Source organism: Alosa sapidissima, chromosome 20, assembly GCF_018492685.1.
Source record: "Alosa sapidissima isolate fAloSap1 chromosome 20, fAloSap1.pri, whole genome shotgun sequence".
NCBI lineage: Eukaryota > Metazoa > Chordata > Actinopteri > Clupeiformes > Clupeidae > Alosa > Alosa sapidissima.
The window spans coordinates 5,817,271-5,836,693 of NC_055976.1; the positions used below are offsets into that span (position 1 = coordinate 5,817,271).

The 19,423-nt window shown below is 41.7% G+C and overlaps 1 protein-coding gene across 4 annotated transcripts in view; it reads right to left on the reverse strand.

Moving 5' to 3' along the window:
* The window catches only part of pcdh11 (protocadherin 11), a 130,031-nt gene that overhangs the window by 101,960 nt on the left and 8,648 nt on the right, over nucleotides 1-19,423 (reverse strand). For 3 of the 4 annotated variants that reach the window (XR_006025858.1, XM_042074855.1, XM_042074854.1), the window contains exons 2-3: nucleotides 15,982-16,560; nucleotides 8,279-10,765 (exon numbers count right to left, since the gene is read on the reverse strand). Coding sequence is in view for 3 of the 4 variants with exons in the window: in XM_042074855.1 (XP_041930789.1) it covers nucleotides 8,279-10,765; nucleotides 15,982-16,521 (3,027 nt within the window). In the remaining variant the exon portion in view is untranslated. Of the gene's footprint in view, nucleotides 1-1,915; nucleotides 3,544-8,278; nucleotides 10,766-15,981; nucleotides 16,561-19,423 lie in introns of those variants that run through there. The other variant, XM_042074856.1, reaches the window with a different exon arrangement.

The window sequence follows — 19,423 nt, forward strand, 5'->3', positions numbered from 1 at the left end:
AAACACAACGAGCTCCATTTGAGATCCTAATATTTTATGAGCGAATTTCCAGGTTTACATTTAGCTATTAATAGAAGGCTGACATTTGCACACCCTCTTTGAGAGCGATGGGCATACTCAACTCTGGTGTGTACCATTTCCGCTAATCACCAAGGACATACTTCCCTCAGGGGAAATGATTAGCTCTCTGGCCGTGCAATATAAAGCAACTTTGATAAGCAATTAAATTATTCCTATTGCCTCAGCCTCTTATCTTCTGTTCTTTTTTTCTTGTGGTCTTGTTGCATCGGTTTCTTTGAAACCCACTAACTTGAGGGCTATATGACTGGCTAAACAGTGGTCACACAAAGAAGCCTAGTCAGACTTGAGATTTAACATCAATTTTTAGAATAAAAACACTAACCTCAATGTTTTTTGTTTAACTACAACAATATGGCCATCAGTATTCAAATAAATGTTATTAAACTACAACAAAAACAGCTCTATTGATGCATAAATGAACACTTTAGCCTTCAAATTCATTGATGGGCAACACAGCAGTAGGCCCCAGTCGTGGTGCAACTGGCTGGGGCACCTGCACTGTACGCCGGCGACCTGGGTTCTCTACTATCCTGTCAATTAAAGGCATAAAAGGCCAAAAATATATACTTAAAAAAAAATGCCACGATCAATATCTTCAATTTCATAACACAAATATGGGTGGGTAAGATATGGGAGTTCCATCAAACTTCCATCAAAGCAAAAAAAGTTCCACAAAACATCTAAACGATTTCATGTTGGGCCTCCTGTACAAGGCCCTTTGTCTGTTCTAGTAGTGTAAATATTGTTTTGGAGCTTGTTTCTAGAAAGCTTTGTTGGCTAACTTCCGTTGCAAACTTGGCCGGTTGGTTCGTGGATTTGTTTCTAGAAAGGGTAGCTCCAATATCAACCGAAAAACCGGGTCGGAAAGTTTGGCGGTTGGAACGACAGCTTGAGAGCATTAGTTAGACGTAATATTGTCCATGGATACAGTATGTGCTGTTGTCAACATTTGTGCAGCAGGTGTAATAACGTAGATTGTGTAGTGGTACACAATGTAGTGTAGTGGTACAACAGTGGTAAGACAAAGTTGCGTTCACAACATCCACTCATTCACACTACACTGTGTAATACAAAGTGCCCTACTCAGTAAATAGCACACAATTAGCATACTCACTCACTGACCTATAGTGCACTAGCGCATATTGTGAATGAATGGAAATTTGAACGCACCTACCTTTTTACCCCAGAACCACTGCATGAGCGGTGATTTTAATTTAAAAAATTGAGACGCAACATGTGTATGTGCCTTCTTACTGCTGGTGGAGGTGAAATTAGTGAATGACTCTTTTAGGTACAGTATAGTGCTTGAGTAAATATTAAAAATAAATAGTTTTTGACTTTTTTTAGTTTTAATTATTATATCAGCTTGCATAAGCAATATAATTTGTTTTGAGTTCAATGTATATTCAGTATATATACTCATTAAAGAAGCTATCCAGTAAACATTGGATAGAAGCTATCCAGTTTAACATAATTCAGTTCAATTCCAAGTTTTTTCCAAGACAGTTACCTGATATTGTTATGAAAGTATGATCATGTAATTATAATGATTTATATATGGTGAGAGATGCTGTACAATGCTGTGGAATTACACCTTGTTAAGAAATGACTCATAGGAATATGCAATACAATGCAAAAGACTTTAATAAAGTTCAGAAGCCCAAAACATACATCAACAAAAAAATATAACATCATACAGTTTTACTTCACATGTTGGCAAATCAAAGAATAGTACAAAGATAATTTAAGGTGCATAACGTACTTCACATTTGACATAAGTGATGGTGTCCAACCCCCCCCCCCCCCCCCCCCCACCACTAATACAAAAGCTCTGTATATATATTTCCTTTTAATTTCCAAAAAATTCAGGCAAGTCTAATATTTTTACATAGTGCTAAATTTATATAGATGGGGTGTAAAGGTTATCCTTATAGCATCATAATGTATTTGATATCATAATGGTGTCTGAAAGTTATGCCAGAAGTTCTTTTTTTTGTAAAGAATATCAATATTGAGGTCAAACATAACCCCTGAAGACTTTTTTCTACCTACGGAATCAGTATCCATACCAGATAAATGCTGACCTTATTAAACCAACGTGTGACCCATCGGTCCAATAAATAAATAAATATATCCAGGATGAAGGTTTACAGGTTTTCAGTAATGAGGACAAAAAGCCACTGTCAAAGTAACTTAAACAAGGGATGTGCTTGTGTGTTGTGGATCCCTATGGTTACTTTATTGCTGATAATATGATGCCTGGATACTCTACTTGTTTTGGTGTTCAATAGACTTTGTCTTCTAATCCTTGTTGAATACATAATACATTGATTGAAATATGTGCACATATCCAAGAATTTCTCCTTAAGCCTACCGCATCTCATAGACTGCCTGAGCTTTTCCGTTTTGGAATCAATTAAACACATCCCACAGGTTAAATCAGCTTTGATTTCACAGTCTGACTACTACACACAAACATGTAAAGGTCAGACTTAGTCTTCCTCTATACTGTCATACACAAAGAGCTTTTGATTATTAAGCAAGGATCCAGTCCCTTGTGATTGTGGCTTAGCACAAAGTATTAAAACTCGTTTCATTCATTTAATTTCAAGTCCCAAATGACAAACTGAGGCATCCAGTCACACTGTTGCACGAACACTTTAGTGTGGTGTAGCTTCCTATGGACAGCCATGCACTGAAATGATAGCCACACTCTACACTTGCACTCAAGGCCCAGTCACTAACAAGTCTGTCGTCGACAAAATGGCACTGTCTGACATAAGCAGAACAGTCACCTATACCTCCACACACAAAAGAGCCTTAGAGTATAGCACATAATCAGCCATTTACCTAAGTCTCTGAGCAAACCCACGAGGGGCAAACTTAGTGGTAGGAGCAAGTGATATCAAACAACCACCCGGTAGGTCAGTGTTTTCACAATCTTTGTGAAAGTGTTTTTTTTTGCAAAACAAGGCAAACAGAATCAATAGACACAGACAATCATGACTGTGTTAAGTATACAGTTAAGTACATTTATCTACATAAACATACTATACAATTCTCCTTTAAATTCCTATGCTTGATATTGGTGAAATATGTGGGAGAAGTACTCCAAATAGTCATCTAGTGCCCTAACGGTGACACTGATAAGTGCGGACAAAAGATTCGACAAAGAATTTTTTCAAACCTTCTACTACAACGCTAGCAGATTGCACAGGCAACAAGCAGGCAACAAGATGTGTCGAGTCTGTTCAATTAGTCTTTCGTTCCTCTCTAGGTCTTGTTTGAGGCGGGAGAGAACCTGTACAGTATGGGGTTCAGCTCTTCAGTCACAGCCTTCCTCTCTCTCTCTCACTCCCTCTCTTTAGGAACTGGCAGCTAGAGATTGATTTTTATCCTTTGGGAGCGAGTTGTACCTGTGCCACAGAGTGTGCCATACAGTGGTGGTTTCAGTGCCGTCTCCTGTAATATAGAGAGACAGACAGATATAGGGAGATTGCAATTACAATGTCATCTAGGTAGCTAAGCGGCAGTATGCATACTCTAGTATAGGATAATAATAATAACATTAAATTAAAAAAAAACTCTCTCCCTGCTTACATATACTTACATATGCATACAGTGAGTTTGAGTGAGAGAGAGAGATAGAGCAAAAAAACGATGAGGAAAGAGCATTTTTCAAGGGCCAAACTACAAAGGGCATTTTTCCTTGTCAGATTCCCTTGAAGAATGCTGCTGTCTGCCTTATCGGCTGGTGCATTTTACTAGTCACTGCATGCAAATTTACACAAACGTTTCAGCTATGAATTTGTCTTTATATCCACCACAGTATAGCAACACTCACCCTCTTTTGCCTGTAAATGGTGTTTTTATCTGGGCATCTGCACTATACTTCGCTAACTGGATCCACACCGAAATGTGTGCGTGTGTAATGCATTGATTCATGCCCAATGGTACCGTCAAAATTCAGAATTCACATACATGCTATCATTGCTGCTAACCTTTCAGATTTATATTAACACATGCTTATTTTATCATGCCTACTGCTGGGATCTTCTGGTGACTGAGCTTATGCTGTTCTGTTATCTCAATTTGCATTTTGTGGTGCTGAAAGAAACTAGATGATACTGGGCTGTGCAAAATGTTGTCTCTAAGTCTTATTAGAAGGCTAATAGCCCCCTGGCCACTGGTACTGTAGGACACAACCTAATCTGGGTATCAAATTGGTTTGCTGTTCCCTGTACTGATGCTATTATCAACAACCTATCTACAGTATATATTTTATGCATGCAAACAGTGATAAGCATCAAGGAAAATAAAGTGAAATATGTTCTGCCAGAGCTTGAGGCAAATTAATCAGCCGCAAGGCTTTTCTGTTCACAAGATGGAAAACCTTGAGGAAATTGTTCCTGACAGGGCAAAGACCTCTTCAGTATATGTAAAATAACAATAAATTTGTAACAAGAACATATTTTACCTTGTTGCGGCCTATTCCCTGTGCAATATGCATTGCTTCTACACCAACTACTGACTAGGTAGTTACTAGGTAAATGACAAGATAGCCATCTGGCTAAAGAAATAAAGTAGTCTAAATGTTTGCAGAACTGAAAAGTTTTATACAAGAACTTCTTCCCCAAGGGCTTTTTTTAAAGTGCGCTTTTGTGCGACACGTCTGTGAACGCTTCACTTGTGTCATCTTATTTAGATTCATCCATCAACGCGCCAAACTACCAAACACACTTCTAACAGAGTAAGAGTAGGCTCACTGAATGCACAAGGAGCTCTTGAATGGGGTCACGAGTAGGTTACTGTGACACACAGAATGACCTGGAAAAAACACCAGCTCTGCCAATAGGATGCAAAAACATAGATCCTATCGGCTCTTATGCTCCTGCATTTGCGTTGCTGTGTCTGAGATCAGTCAAGCAGGGTGGGGGCTTATTTGATCTGCCACAGCTAAAGCATGTAGTCAGACGGAAGATACCCATCACCGGGGGGTGATGGTTGGGGGGATTGACCTCTAAAATCAGCGACTGAGAGGAGTAAGAAAAGAGATAAAAGAAAAGCAGGGTGATGAGTAGAAATGGCGAAGAGAGGGAAAGAGGCTCTCATGACATTACATCCTGAGTCCTGCAAATGGACCTCTTTAAGTATTACGAGCCTTATGGTGCCATAAATGGGTGCCGCTCGCAAATGCATTTTGACAAGCCTCTTTCTTCAGTCGCCACATCCCTAAGTCGTTACGCGCAACATTCAGATGACCTTCATATGCATGGATTTCAAGGAAAATCACTTCCTATTACCTCGGCTACTGTTTCCCTACAAACACAGGCCAGTACAAACATCAGCTACTCCACTCTAGTCCCTGTGCTATCAAACAGACTTTGAACATCACAAGCTATTAAATATTAACCATATTGAGCGCTGGCATTCAGCATCCATGTTGTCAGGGAACTGCTCATCGCTGATCTTAACTCCTGTCATGGAAACAACATCAGAGGTCCAAATGTGCGTACAAACGGTCGTTAATTAATTTCATGCCGATGTTCTATATACAGTAAGCAAGCATGTATGGGTTATATGCAGTGATACTGTATACTAACTCCTACAGTATAGCCTAGTTCTATTTATTGTCTATGTGTCTGGAGAGACATGTTTAGAATAGGCCATATATAACCCACATGCTAATAAGTCACATTGTTTGGTGCCATAAGATAATGTTTATTTTAATGTTATTGTAATGGGGTAATCTGTCATTGTTACCTCTGTTTCTCTTATTCTTATTTTATTTATTCTGAACTAGTTGTATGAACTTTGTGAAAGAAGCAATAACATGTGTCTCGATGTAGCATTAGACTCTACATCTATTAATGTTGCACCTCGCTGCTCAGGCACAGTGTCTCATCTGCCATGCGGTGTTTTCTCTAGGGATCCCTAGATGCCTGTGCCTCTCCATTGTACAGCTTGTGCAACATGAATGGGGGTGAGTGACTGTCTGACAAGACAGGAGTTGATCTCAACACCTTCGGATTTAGATGTGCCTATATGTGACTCTGAATGTGCCTGAATGAAATCTTCAAAGCCATTTCAATAAGTGTCCGTGCTCTGATTATGGGTAGCACTGCATTATCTAATGCAAGAGCTCTTACTACTAATACAGGCCATTAAATTTGCCATTAAATCGGTCAGCCCCCATTATCGTCCCAAAACATAAAGTCTCATTTTGTTGTGCACTCGGGACATGTTGCGGTGTGTGTACTGATAATTTAAAAGTCTTAGGCACGCCGGTCAAAAAGTCATTTGGACAATTTGAAGAGAAGTATTACAAACATAAACTGATTTACATGTTGTCTTTTTTCTGTAATCTGTCTAGGAAAGGTTTACATGTAATGAAGCGTGGCTGAGCATAGCTTTCGCATGGTTTCCAAATGAGAGGTGGATGGAGAGAAAGGAATATCAGCGCTGTGTGGGTGTCACCCTAAATTACCATGCGCACAATGTGGATATACTATCATTTGCAAGAAATATGCAGAGAAGGATTTTCTGCTCTAAGGATGAGAGATCTTGAGAAACCAGACCCATAATGTCAGAAGGTAAAAAAAAAATAGAGCCTTTGACTCTACAAGGAGATGAGAAGCAGGTGTGTGTGTGTGTGTGTGTGTGTGTGTGTGTGTGTGTGTGTGTGGAGAGTGGTGGGTAATTAGGAAATGAACTACAGAGTCAAACAGAATGCATTACACCATCATCATCAGATCCACCTGAATGTCGCATTAGAAACCTTCATCTAATGACTCTAGTCAGTGTTGACATCAATAGCAGTGTGCTGCTTTGTTTGTATACATATACAAAGGTGTGAAACTAAACCACATATTTCCTTTGGACACCACTAAAAGAGCTTTGCTTGGTAAAAATAGATGGGTTCTGAAAGTGATTACTAAATCCCCCTTGCCTTCATTGGACTGTCTCAGTCCCACAGCTAGGGCTTAACCTTGGTCTCTGTGACCTCAAATTGCATGCTTTTGTCTTTGTTCTGCTCCATGCGGGCTGCTACAGCAGTGTGAGGCCGGTCTTGTCACCTCTGATTTACATTTATTCCCCTCGCCTGCTTTTATTTATTAGCCACTTTGCATCTGGCATATCTCTTCAGGAATCCTGATCTGAGTTGCGCCAGTATTTAAATAAACATTTGCCTCATTAGTGCTATCTCCTAGCCTCTGAGCTTGCCAATGGTTCATGTACAGCACAATGAAAACAAGGTTGGAGAATATGCTTGTTTCTCTCTTTATGTCTTTCTCTTATTTATACTGTATGTAAGAGAGGGAGAGAGAGGTAGATAGATAGATAGATAGATAGATAGATAGATAGATAGATAGATAGAGGTAGAGAGAGGTAGATAGATAGATAGAGAGAGAGAGAGAGAGAGAGAGAGAGAGAGAGAGAGAGAGAGAGAGAGAATACTAACACACCCACACAAGAATATATCAAACTTATCAGATGAGTTAAAAGCAACTATTGTGCTTAGGCATGTATATTTGTAAAATGTAAATTCTGTAAGTTGATGTTGCCCAGGGACTCTGCTTATCTATTAGGCATGTTTGGGTTTGTTATGCCAGTTGGTGGTGGCACAATGCATTTTTGTGAGTCAGCTGGAGCTCACTCATGTATCCTAAACCATTTTCTTTATCTCCTAATTAGACCTTTTAAATAGCAATCCTATCCTTCAAGAGAAAAAAAAAACACAGAAGCTAACAGAAGCTAAACAGGTCCAAATAATGTCCCAATCATCTCCTCTCCCCTTGTTACAGCAGTTACTCAACAGTGACTCAACTGAGCATCACAATAGCCCCATTTTCAACGCATTCACCCGCCGCTGTATCACTGCCTACTGTGTGGAGCTGCCCGTGGACTACAACCAGAAGCCGTCGTTTTTAAGGACCAAAGCAACTAGCCAAAATAGGGAAATAAACTCCTCACGTCTTATATGTCACCTCCCCATCTTAGTACAATATTCTTAATATTCACCTCTGATGAAATTCATGCACATTTCCGCCTTTGTGTGGTTTAATCCCCTGACCAACCCTTCCACCCCCCCTCCTGGCTGCCACCTTCCAACCCCACTCTTATCTCCAAAAGGACAGTAAAAGGGGGAGTGGGAGAGGGAGCAGTGTGCAGGCTTAAAAAGGAAGTCATGAATTACCTGTCGGGTGTGGATTTGCCCAGGAGTCTTGAAACTCCCTTGACAGCTGCACTCTGAGACGCTGTAGGGATCAGAGCTGGTGGAGGAGCACTTGGAGAGTGAGTCACAGCCCACCACAAACGTATTGTCCAGAGGGAGCTCTTGAATGATGTGGTGCTTCTTGGGTGCAACAGGGGTTTCCGGTTTGATCTGGAACGTGGGCTGGGGGGAGGCAGACTTGTAGTGCTTGGCTAAATCTGGACTGTCAGGTTTGAAGGTGGTGGGCGTGGTGGCCCAGTTGTACTTGCCCATGGTCTGCTCCTCCAACTCAACGGGCAGGTCAAGTTTGCCGTTTATGTGCTCGTGGGTAGGGTCGTCGGGCTTGGACTCTTCGATAGTGACAAAGTTAAGCAGCAGGCTCTTGGGAGACCTCTTCTTTTTCTTCTTCTTCTTTTTGATCTGTCGGTTCTCCTGGTTCGGCGACACCCACTCGCCACTCTGCTTGCCCTTCTGCACCACCTTGTGCCGCGGCGTCTGCCGACAGCGCACGAGAGCCGTGACGAAGATGACCAGAATGACGGTCATGGTGCCGGCGATGATGGCGATGACCACAATCACATAGCCGTTGGCCTGTGGCGTTACGTCGCTCTCTCCCACGGTGCGGTCCAGTGGGGTCTCCATGCTTTTGCGTAGCTGCTCCTGGATGTAGGTGGCATTGGACACCGTCTCATTCACAAATAGATGGACTAAGGCAATGGCGTGCAGCGATTCCGGCTGGCCAAGATCTCTGACTTGTACCACTAGTCTGTGTAAGCCTTGGTCAGCTGCAGCAATCTTCTCCTGCAGTGTAATATTCCCAGTGGCTCTGTCAATGGAAAACAGTCCTTTCTGTGAGCCCCCGATGATGTTGTACTGCAGCTCTGCATTCATGCCCGTGTCGTTGTCGATGGCAAACACTCTGGTCACCACGGAGCCGGGACTGGTGCTCGATGGGACCAGGTCGTAGGAGTAGTTGGAGGAAGGGATGACAAACACAGGGCGGTTGTCGTTCACGTCGACGACATTGATGGTAACCTTGGCGTATGAGGTGGTCGGCTTCTGACCCGCGTCCACTGCTTTCACCATGAACGTGTACGAGCTCTGCTGCTCCCGGTCAAACGTGATGTTAGGCTTAATGACGCCGGTTTTGGGATCAATAATGAAATTGTCCTTAGCATTGAGGATGGAGAGGGTGACCACAGCATTGTCCCCCGCATCCGCATCTGTGACCGTGATCAATCCCACAGTGCCATACAACGGGAGATTTTCAGGCACGTAGAAGTTGTACTCAGGGTGAGTAAAGGCCGGGCTGTTGTCATTTAAATCTTGGACGATCAGTCTCACAGTGACGTTGCTCTGCAGGGAGGTGGATCCATTGTCCCGCGCAATGACTGTGAATGTGTACTTCTCCTGCTTCTCCCTGTCAAGCCTTTTGTTCACCGAGAGAATTCCGGAGCGCCGATCTATGCTAAATCCATCAGGGGCGTCAGGCCCAAGGGTGTAAATGATCTCAGCATTCTGCCCGCTATCTGCATCAGTAGCACTGACTTTTATCAACTGGGTGGAAGGGTCGTTGTTCTCGGGGATAGAGAGCTGAATTTCGGGCTGAGGAAAGATGGGGACATTATCGTTCTCATCTTTGATTTTTATGAGCACCATTGCTGACGTGTTAAGATGAGGGTTTCCTGAATCGGAGGCAACTATCTTAATTGCGTATTCTCTGGTGGTTTCATAATCGAGGGGGGCAGCGGTCTCAAGCAGAAATTGGTTGTTAAAAGCAGGCTTTAACCTGAAAGGTACATCTGGGTCTGTGTAACACGTCACTTTCCCATTCAGATCAGCATCTTTGTCGGTCACAGTAATTAGAGCTATCTTTGTGTTTAATGGAGCATTTTCTGACAGGAGAACAGTGCCGTTCACCAGGTTTATTATATACCTGGTGTCTATAGACGGGACGTTGTCATTAACGTCAGTGACATTCACAGTGACTGTAGCTCTTGAGGGAGTGGCGCTGCCATCACTCGCTAGCACAATCAGTTTGTGAACTGGGGTGACCTCCCGATCCAGAGGTTGTCTCACGGTAATCAATCCAGTGTTGCTGTCAATAGCAAAGTGTCGGCGGGTCGCGGGCGAGATCTGGTTGCTGAAGGAGAAGTGGATCTGCGCGTTGGAGCCGAGGTCAGCGTCGGTGGCGTGGAGCTGGGTGACGGATGTGCCGGTGGGCGCATTCTCTGGAACGCTGACCTCCACCTCGCTGTCTTTGAAGACGGGCCGATTGTCGTTCACGTCCGACACAGTGACCTGCAGGATTGCGGTGCTGGACTTTGGTGGTGTGCCCCCGTCCTCCACTTTGATCTTCATCACAAAGGTGTCCTTGACCTCCCGGTCCAGGCTCTGCTGCACAATGAGCTGGGGCCACTTGTCTCCCTCTGGAGTCTCGATGATGTCCAGGCCAAACTCACTGACACTCTGAGAAAGAGAGAGAGAGAGAGAGAGAGAGAGAGAGAGTAAGAGAGCGAGAGAGAGAGAGAGAGAGAGAGAGAGAGAGAGAGAGAGAGAGAGAGGACAAAGGGTAATCAGTATTATTTATTTTTTTCAAATTACATTAAAATTGGATTAAGCATCAAAGCCATTAGTCATTGTGTATGGATGAATCATTCACAGACCATTCAACCTTTACTTGTGCTGTAAAATAATGCTCTGAAAAAAAGACAAGGGGCATAAATCCCACTCAGCTATTGGGATTTCAACCAAAACTCAGAGGCAGTGGTTTGTTTTAGCCTTAAAAGCATGTTTGCTTTAACAGCAGCAACAAACCTTGGGGTGAAAGTACTTCAAACCTATGCATAGGGTCTTCAAAATATTGACTTACAAAACACAACCAGAGGGGAAAAAAACTACTTAAGCAACGTAAAGCCTTTAGCAAACACTGGATGCTAAAGAGGAGGTAAACAACCCTCTGCCATGCGTACAGGCATTTCTATGCTCCATGAGTAGCCCTTGACATTTGCTTTATTCCTCTTAAACAGAGTAAATCTGAGTTTTGGTGAGCAATAAAAGCAAGAAGACTGACAGACACAGGCAAAGACAGAAATAGCTCAAGATAAACTGATAAAAAGGGGAGATAGAGAGATCGATGGAGTGATGGTTGCAAATAGTAATTAACTTTCATGTTTTTTCATCAGAGAGATCTGAGGAGCAGTCTATTGACTTCTGTGGGAGCCCACATTGCTGGTTGAATCACTAATAAAGGTGTTCCACTTGGCTTCATGAGCAGACACATCTGTGTAGGTATATTTTTTCGAGTGGTGCCACAGGCACACTTGACACTCCTGATGCCGCAATTCTCTCTGTTGGTGAATGCCCGATGTACAGCGACCAACAAACCAATTTAAAGAACAAAGTCATGCGATTCAGTCTCACTGCGCTGCCTTAATGGAATAGTGATTTCAGCTCTGTCCCCCCACTCTGATCCATTCCACCATGCTTCACCCAAAATGAGATTGCATTTTACCTCACAATCATGTGTCTGCTTTTGGTATGGAGACACCTCCAAAGACTTCAAGTTCACATTCAAGAGAGACAGTTGAAAAGGGAGCCAAGAGATAAGCTTTATTTTAAATATGCTGCAAGACAGCCATAGATTAAAGAGAGAGGGGGGAAAAGCACATTTTAAAAGCCTGAGGAAAATGAAAACAAATGCACATGTAATCCTCATGAGACACCAGCCTCGACTGTTCAAAGTAATTGCCTTCCCCTCTAAAACTAGCACTAATATTTATGATTACAGATCAGCTATGGAGTAAAGCTGGTACATTTCCACCTTTGAAAAACAAGACTGAGAAAGGCCTATAATGTTAAAAAAATATGTCTCCCAACACATTTGCCAAACAAAGAGACTCTTTGATGCTCTTACAGTCATAAATATTTTCATGCTGAAACAAGAAAACGCATCTTTCTTAAGAGATAAGCTTCATGCTACACACAAACACTGAACGATTACTCTGTCTAGGCATATCTTTCATACGAGATTAACATATGTGTTTTTGCCTTGTAAAGGGTCTGCCCAACCGCATTTGAACAACACAAACAAACCAGACTTATGTGTTAAAAAACAACAAAACCCTGCCTTTGATCCGCGCAGTAACTGTCTATGCAAACGACTTCTCGATTGAGGACAAAATCAGTCTTGTGCTTTCCAAGATTGTGTGACATCCTTCTATAGTGTTTGCCAAAGCCTGTGTTGTCACCATCTGTGGCCTGTTTGTGGATTATTTTAATATGTAAAAACTAAATGTAAAACAGTCCCACTTCCAGACCAACTGTCTGCGTATCAATCCATGTCTCCATCCCTCTCTGCCCTCATCCATACATTGCCCTCTCCATCTGGGGCCCAGCTCTACAGTATTCCAACCTCGTCCTAAAGCTTTCTTGTGTAAAGAATACAATCCTAACAGAGAAATAGAACAGCATTGCTATGGGTTATGGACAGGACCTCTATTTGTCTGTGTTTGCTCTAGTTTTACACAAACTACTCCTGGCAATGCTCCTGCTGAATGCAATAAGCTACACGGTGCTGCTATGTCTGTGGCTGAATCAGTGATCAATCATCTCTCTCTCTCTATTTCTTCACATGCAAAATGAGACTTGGGGATTGTGATTACCTCCAGGGCAGGCTTAGAAAGAGCAAGACGAGCATGAATCACCAGCCCAAGGGAAGTGACAATCATTTGAAAATAATAAGCATGCCACCGGAAAAAAATATATGTCTAACCTTACTCCAATTGACCTGTAACTTAGGAAAGACAGGCAGGTAATATTACACAGCCAGATGATGATATATAATAGAAGTAATTGATACCGAAAATAGTTTCCTCTAGAGCAATCAAGAGAGATGAGCAGTACAACTGAGAGTGGTAACCTTAGAGTGCTACAATCACACAATCTAACCTTATGGCACTGTAACTTAAAGTAGAGATCTCAGGCCCATGCAGACAGTTTCAGGTTGCATGGCGTTAGCACAAAAAACACAGCTTTCCACTAGAAAGCTGCGTTTTTTTGTGCTTCAGATTATCAGCTGCTGCATCTTCAAATCAATGTGATGACCTTATTAAAGTCAATGGAGACTGAAAGTCTGCTGAATATATCAGAAATTCATGGATGTTGAGGGCAATGGATGGCACAGACAAAAAGGTATTTATTCCTATCTCTTTCTCTCCCTTGGACACTTTCTCCCTCCCTCCCTCTGTCTTCCCTCTCCCTCTCTCATACACTCTCTCTACACACACACACACACACACTCTCTTTCAGCTATAATTCTCTCTCCCTGTCTTCATTCATTATTTTCAATAAGTCATGACTGATATGAAATACAGAAGAGCAACCATTCATTACTTTTAGATGAACAGACTAAGGGAAAATACACCTACACGAACCAATTGCAAAAAACTTTTTAGGATTAATTAGTGCCAATTTATTATCTTCTAAAAGTTAGACTAAATTCTGAGAAACAACATATTTATTTAGTGAAAATAGTTAATCGCATCCCAGTAATATATAATATACAAGAGAATAATGCTTATAAATGGATACATATTAATGCTGGCAAACCGCGGTGGCTGATTCTTATATTCTTTGATAGATTGTTCAATTATAAACTCAAAGAACTGGAAAAACAGCATTAGGAAAATATCACTGAAAATGATTTATTAGCACAAATAAGAGTTGCCACCTTATGGCAAAATAACATGTGCCCATGGCCTAACAAATTACAGCAACACTATTTCACTTCATTTGTTTCTTGGTGTATGTGAAGCCGACACAGATTCCAATAAATAAATAGCGGGCCAAGTTTGAAGAGATTAAAGACTTAAGGGATTGAAGGAGAGGAGAAGCTGGTTACATGTAATGTGGAGAAAACCCTTAAATGGTGGTTCAAAAATAACAATGGACTGGGTGGACCCTGCAACAAAAAAAAGTCAATAGCTCCATCCCCTGAGCCTGATCTGATCCACATGCTCCAAGATAGAACTTGTAAAGAGCTTCTCTTTAAGTGATAAAATCTCTTCTAATGGAATGCCCTCCTCTAGCCATGCATGGTATTACTTTCCCCGAGCTGACCTTGGCCGTTTCAGAAAGTGCCTTAAGCGCATCGTTCCAGGTGACATAACAAGACTAATGCTGATAGAACAATTAATATTTCACCTCAATGAAACCACTACGCCCAATGAACGTCCTCTGCACGAACGTGCCAGTCTTGCCTATGAAATCACATCAATGACTAATGGGGAGAAGCTGGTAATCTCATTTACACTTTCTCATGGCAGTGGGAGTGACTTGTTCGTGTTGGTTCTGGTTGGCTACTGTGAGGGAGTCGAGGCGGCGGCAGCAGCAGCAGTGGGTTCGTGCCGGCTAATCGTACCAAACTTCACGCTGAGGACGAGGCAGGGATGCAGGGTGAAGCATCGCTGTGTGGGAGCTCTCTGCTATAATCTCTGAGGACCATGCAAATAAAGTCCAAGGGGTGGATTTCGGGCCAGCAGCTACTCCAGGGAGAGCCTGCTCAAACCACTCCAAGTGTAAAACGCTTTGCTTTTCTTCTCTCTCTCTCTCACTCTCTCTCTCCTCTCCCTCACTCACTCTCTTTTCCTTGAACTGTAAAGGCAATACAACTGAGCCTCCATCTGGGTTCAAGATGCAAGTGATTCACAGACATTGAGTTAGGAGCTGATCCAAAATGAGTGTGGAATGCGCACTCTGGAGATGCTGAAGTGTAATGTGTGCAGGCCTGCGACTGCACTGGATTGGTCCTTTTCCAGGCATAACAATTGACATCCACCAGACAGGCAAGACAGACACTGGTTGCAAAAGCCCTTCCCATGCAAATTGATGTATGAATCAAACATGGTTGGGGTTCATTCAATCAGAATTCCTAATCAGGAGCAAAAGTACAAAGCATTCGTCATTCTAACATGACAGACTAAAATTGCATTAATTTAGTGAAAGACTGTTCTCTGACTGTTTACATCCTATGAAACTATATTGTTTACCTGTTTGTGCATACCATATATACATGTTAATGTTCAAACACAATTTTATTGCCAACAGAAATATCTTCAATAAATACCATCCCAACAATATATGAGATGTGGTACAGACCCTAATAAAATGCATACAATTATCCTAGTTTCTCATTTGGGCTCACTATATTAAGCCACTGAGACTACCGCACTATTTATCCATAGAGCACCAATTAAATGATGAAAGAAAACACAAGCCTCCTTCTGCATGTATTTTCCACTCCTGTTCAATTACACACTGAGCATATACAAATTATAGTAAATTACCTCTGGAACCTTGAGCTAAAATGTTGATTCTTCTGAGCAGGTGATCAATCACCAAATTAGAATCTGTCGACCTATCAATTAAGTAATGCATTTAGCTGATAGAGGGAGAGAGAGAGAGAGAGAGAGAGAGAGCAAGAGCATGTGGTATGTGAGAGCGTATGTGTGTCTGTGTGAGATAGAGGGATGCACACACAACAGAGAGAAAGAGAGCGATAGAGAGATAGAGATAGATGGGATAGACAGAGAGAGAGAGAGAGAATAAAGAGAGTGAGAGAACAAGGAAGAGGCCATTTAGGGCATCATGCACCATCAATTTAATTCACACTTAGGACCACTCACCTTGACAAGTTCATAGTGCTGAATCCCATTGATCCCCACATCTGGGTCAAAGGCAGAGGGCACAGGATAGCGGTTGTTGATCGCTGTGTTCTCTGGGATGGAAATGTTTATGACCGTGGACTGGAAAAGGGGCGCATTATCATTGATGTCCTCGATTAGAAAGCGGATCTTGACCAGCCGGAAGATCTCATCTGGCAGCACGGCCACCTCGATCTCATAGAAGCACTGCTTCTCGGCGAAGATGCCCGAGCAGAGCTTCTCACGGTCGATGCGGTTCGCCGTGGTGAAAATCTCCCCGGTGTTGGCCTCCACTCGCACCAGCTGCACGTCGCCCGTCTTGTACACGGGCTTGAACTGCAACGGCGACGAGAGCTTGATGTTGGGGTCGAGCGCCAGGTCCAGGTCCTTGCGAAGGTTCCCGATGCGCATGTTCTCTGGCTGCTCTTCCTTCACCGTGTACTCCTTCTCCTGGGCCCAGCAAAGCAAGACCAGGCAGCTGAGCAACAGCAGCAGAGCATGGGCCTCACTTGCCAAGTCCATAATCAGGGTGGATGAGCTTCTTGTGTATGGGCTGCAATTCTAACACAATAAAGAGAGAAAGAGAAAAAAAAGAAGGCAATTGTTAAAACCAGCCACGGCTTTTGAAACAAGCATACATGTTGCTCTTTAATTAGTCGACTTTCCCTGGTGGATTTTGTTCTTTTTATAAAGGACGTTTCAACTCCTGTTGTGTTTAGAGATAGATGTCTCATTCAGAGACCACATGTAAAGCTATTCTTCAGGGCTCTCTTGTGTGCAAACCCTACACGCACACACAACTTTATTAAATTTAATCAGCAGCTTCAATAAATATCTTATTCTACTGATAATTTACTAGACACCACATCAGCAATGTTTTTATTAGTAAACATAAACATACAGTGTTTTCATATGATTCTGGCAACCACCACCTATTTAGATTAATACTAGATAATTAAATTTGTACATACTCGTTTGTGTAGTCTGGTTGAGTTTTTCATGGTTCCATTCCCTTCTATGTCTTGGGAATGTCCACAACAATAAAAAGCAACCCTGTCTACTGCACCTACTGAGCTACAAATGTTATTTTTTCAGTTGTGGTTGTTGCTGTTGTTTGTTTTTAGTATTTTCAGTGCTTTTCCATAGTTCACTAGAAAAACATGAGAGGGGTGGATACTAGGGGTGTAAAGATAAACCGATACGTATCGGTATCCATTTTTAACGTGTCAGATACGGCTACATCGATACGTGAAGCCCCGTATCGGGAAAAAACTGAAATGAACCAGTCGTTATATCGATTTACTTGTTATGAATCGGTGCACAACCTTTTCTGCTCGCTCAGACGCTCATTTACGTTCCAAGCACCGCGTTCACCCCACTTCTGGTTTTAAAACTATACATGGCACGGAATTGTGGGTAATGCAGTTCGTTTTTGGTTACATTCATTGCCCAAAGTGGTCAAATGACCTCATTACCCATACATCTCCTTAAGCTTGTGACAACTTGCACTCGGTCGGCTTTTGTTTTTCGAAATCCAGCGCGAAATTAAGAATTTACAGCATTCCTAAACAGCAACGATAGTCTGTAGAGTAGCCTTACCTTTGATGAAGGGATTTCCTTAATGTTAAATAATAATTTGGCCCTTGCTGCTAAAACGATGCATAAATTATTGGCCAATGATTTTGTTCATATTCACTCAGACTTGTGGCATTTTAGGTTTCTGCATTAGGTCTACTGTTGGAACAAAATAAGCCCTGAGAGTTCAATGATTTGTAGGCCTATTTTATTCTTGTAGGGTAGGCTAGGCCTATATGAGAAAAGGCCAAGAGTGTCTTAAGCACTGTTTTATTTTATTTCGGTATTGTCTTACCTCAACAAGGCTACAGCTCCATGAAAACAATCAGATATAACTATAAAATCTGTAACGTCTATAAAAATGTATTTTTATGTTGTATTTGGTTGCTGTGTTTGACTGAAATGTAGACTATTCTTTTTTCATTTCAATACAGTATATGAAACAAACCTCAGTTTAGATAATCATATTCACACATTTTGTTGCCTAATTGACAACCATGATAATTGATAATATAAAATGAATGTGCACCTTGAGCAAATTATAAAAAATCTTTCAGAATGCTTTCCATTCTTGAACTGCATCGAATTGCATCGAATCGCATCGCATCGAATCGTACTGAATCGTTTTGTATAAACATGTATCTTTTCTTGTATCGAATCGTGCCCATGTATCTAGATGCGAATCGTATCGTCTTTTACATGAGAGATTCACACCCCTAGTGGATACTGTACAGTGTTGATTGAAGTAGACATCTTCAACAAAGTAGCTTACAGAATAAGAAATGGAAGTCCAAGAAGTCTTATCATCATTTAACAAGATTTTAATATCAGCACTTTGCTAGTGGTTGCTCATATCCCTTCGATGAAAATCCAGTCAGGGCATTATATATAAAAAAAATAGCCAAAGGGCTGAAATCCCAACTTGGTGCCAAAAAATGCAACTAGGTCACTGAGACAAAATGGAGAGACTTGCTTGATTGTCTGTATTATTGCATGATTGTCGGTATTATTCCTGCTCTTTTTTTAATGCAGTGTCTGAGATAGAATGTAATTTGAGTAATTTCCCCTGACATCCCAAGAAGCGATTCTTTTAAACTTTTCTCTTTAATCAAAGCTTTACCAACAATATTCAAGGTCTTTTTTAAGTACAGCTGGTACAACTTGGTGCACTATAAAGGGTTCTGTCCCAAATGCTGGCAGATTTCTTAACACCCAGTTATATATAGTGCTAGCATACTAAGTAGACTGTTTCCGACACAAAAAGACCAAAAGTGAAAAGCTTGACTATTTGCAAGATGTGTAAATATCCCAGCCTATATACAAGATGTGGGATGTTACATGTTTAACTTAAGAGCCATGTCCTGATTTACATTTTAAAAGCACCAGATGGCCCACTGGTGATGATAACCGTCTTTCATCCAAAAAGATTCCTTCTCATTACTTCCCCCATGAAGAGCAAAAAAGTTGTTATAATGTGAAAGAGAAGTTGGCAAAATGGCAAGCAGGACATTTGCAGTCATTTCAGAGATCCCACTGAAGGACTCCACTGGGATACTGATCATCCTTAGAAGTCCCTCTTTCACCCTAACATACTTTCTCATTTATGTGGTAAATAAAATGTCTCAAATGACAGAGAAGTGTTGAGCGAGCTGAAACCACATGATGCGAAGGCTACATTAATACGCCCATTACAACCCCACTAAAAGATAAGATAAATGTGACATTTTTATCACAATATTAATGTTAACTGTCTGAAAGGAGAAAACTATCCTAGACCAGAAAAAAAAAAACATAAAACCTGTTGTGACTGAATGAGAATAGTAATGAGCAACAGCCGTGTTTATTGTCA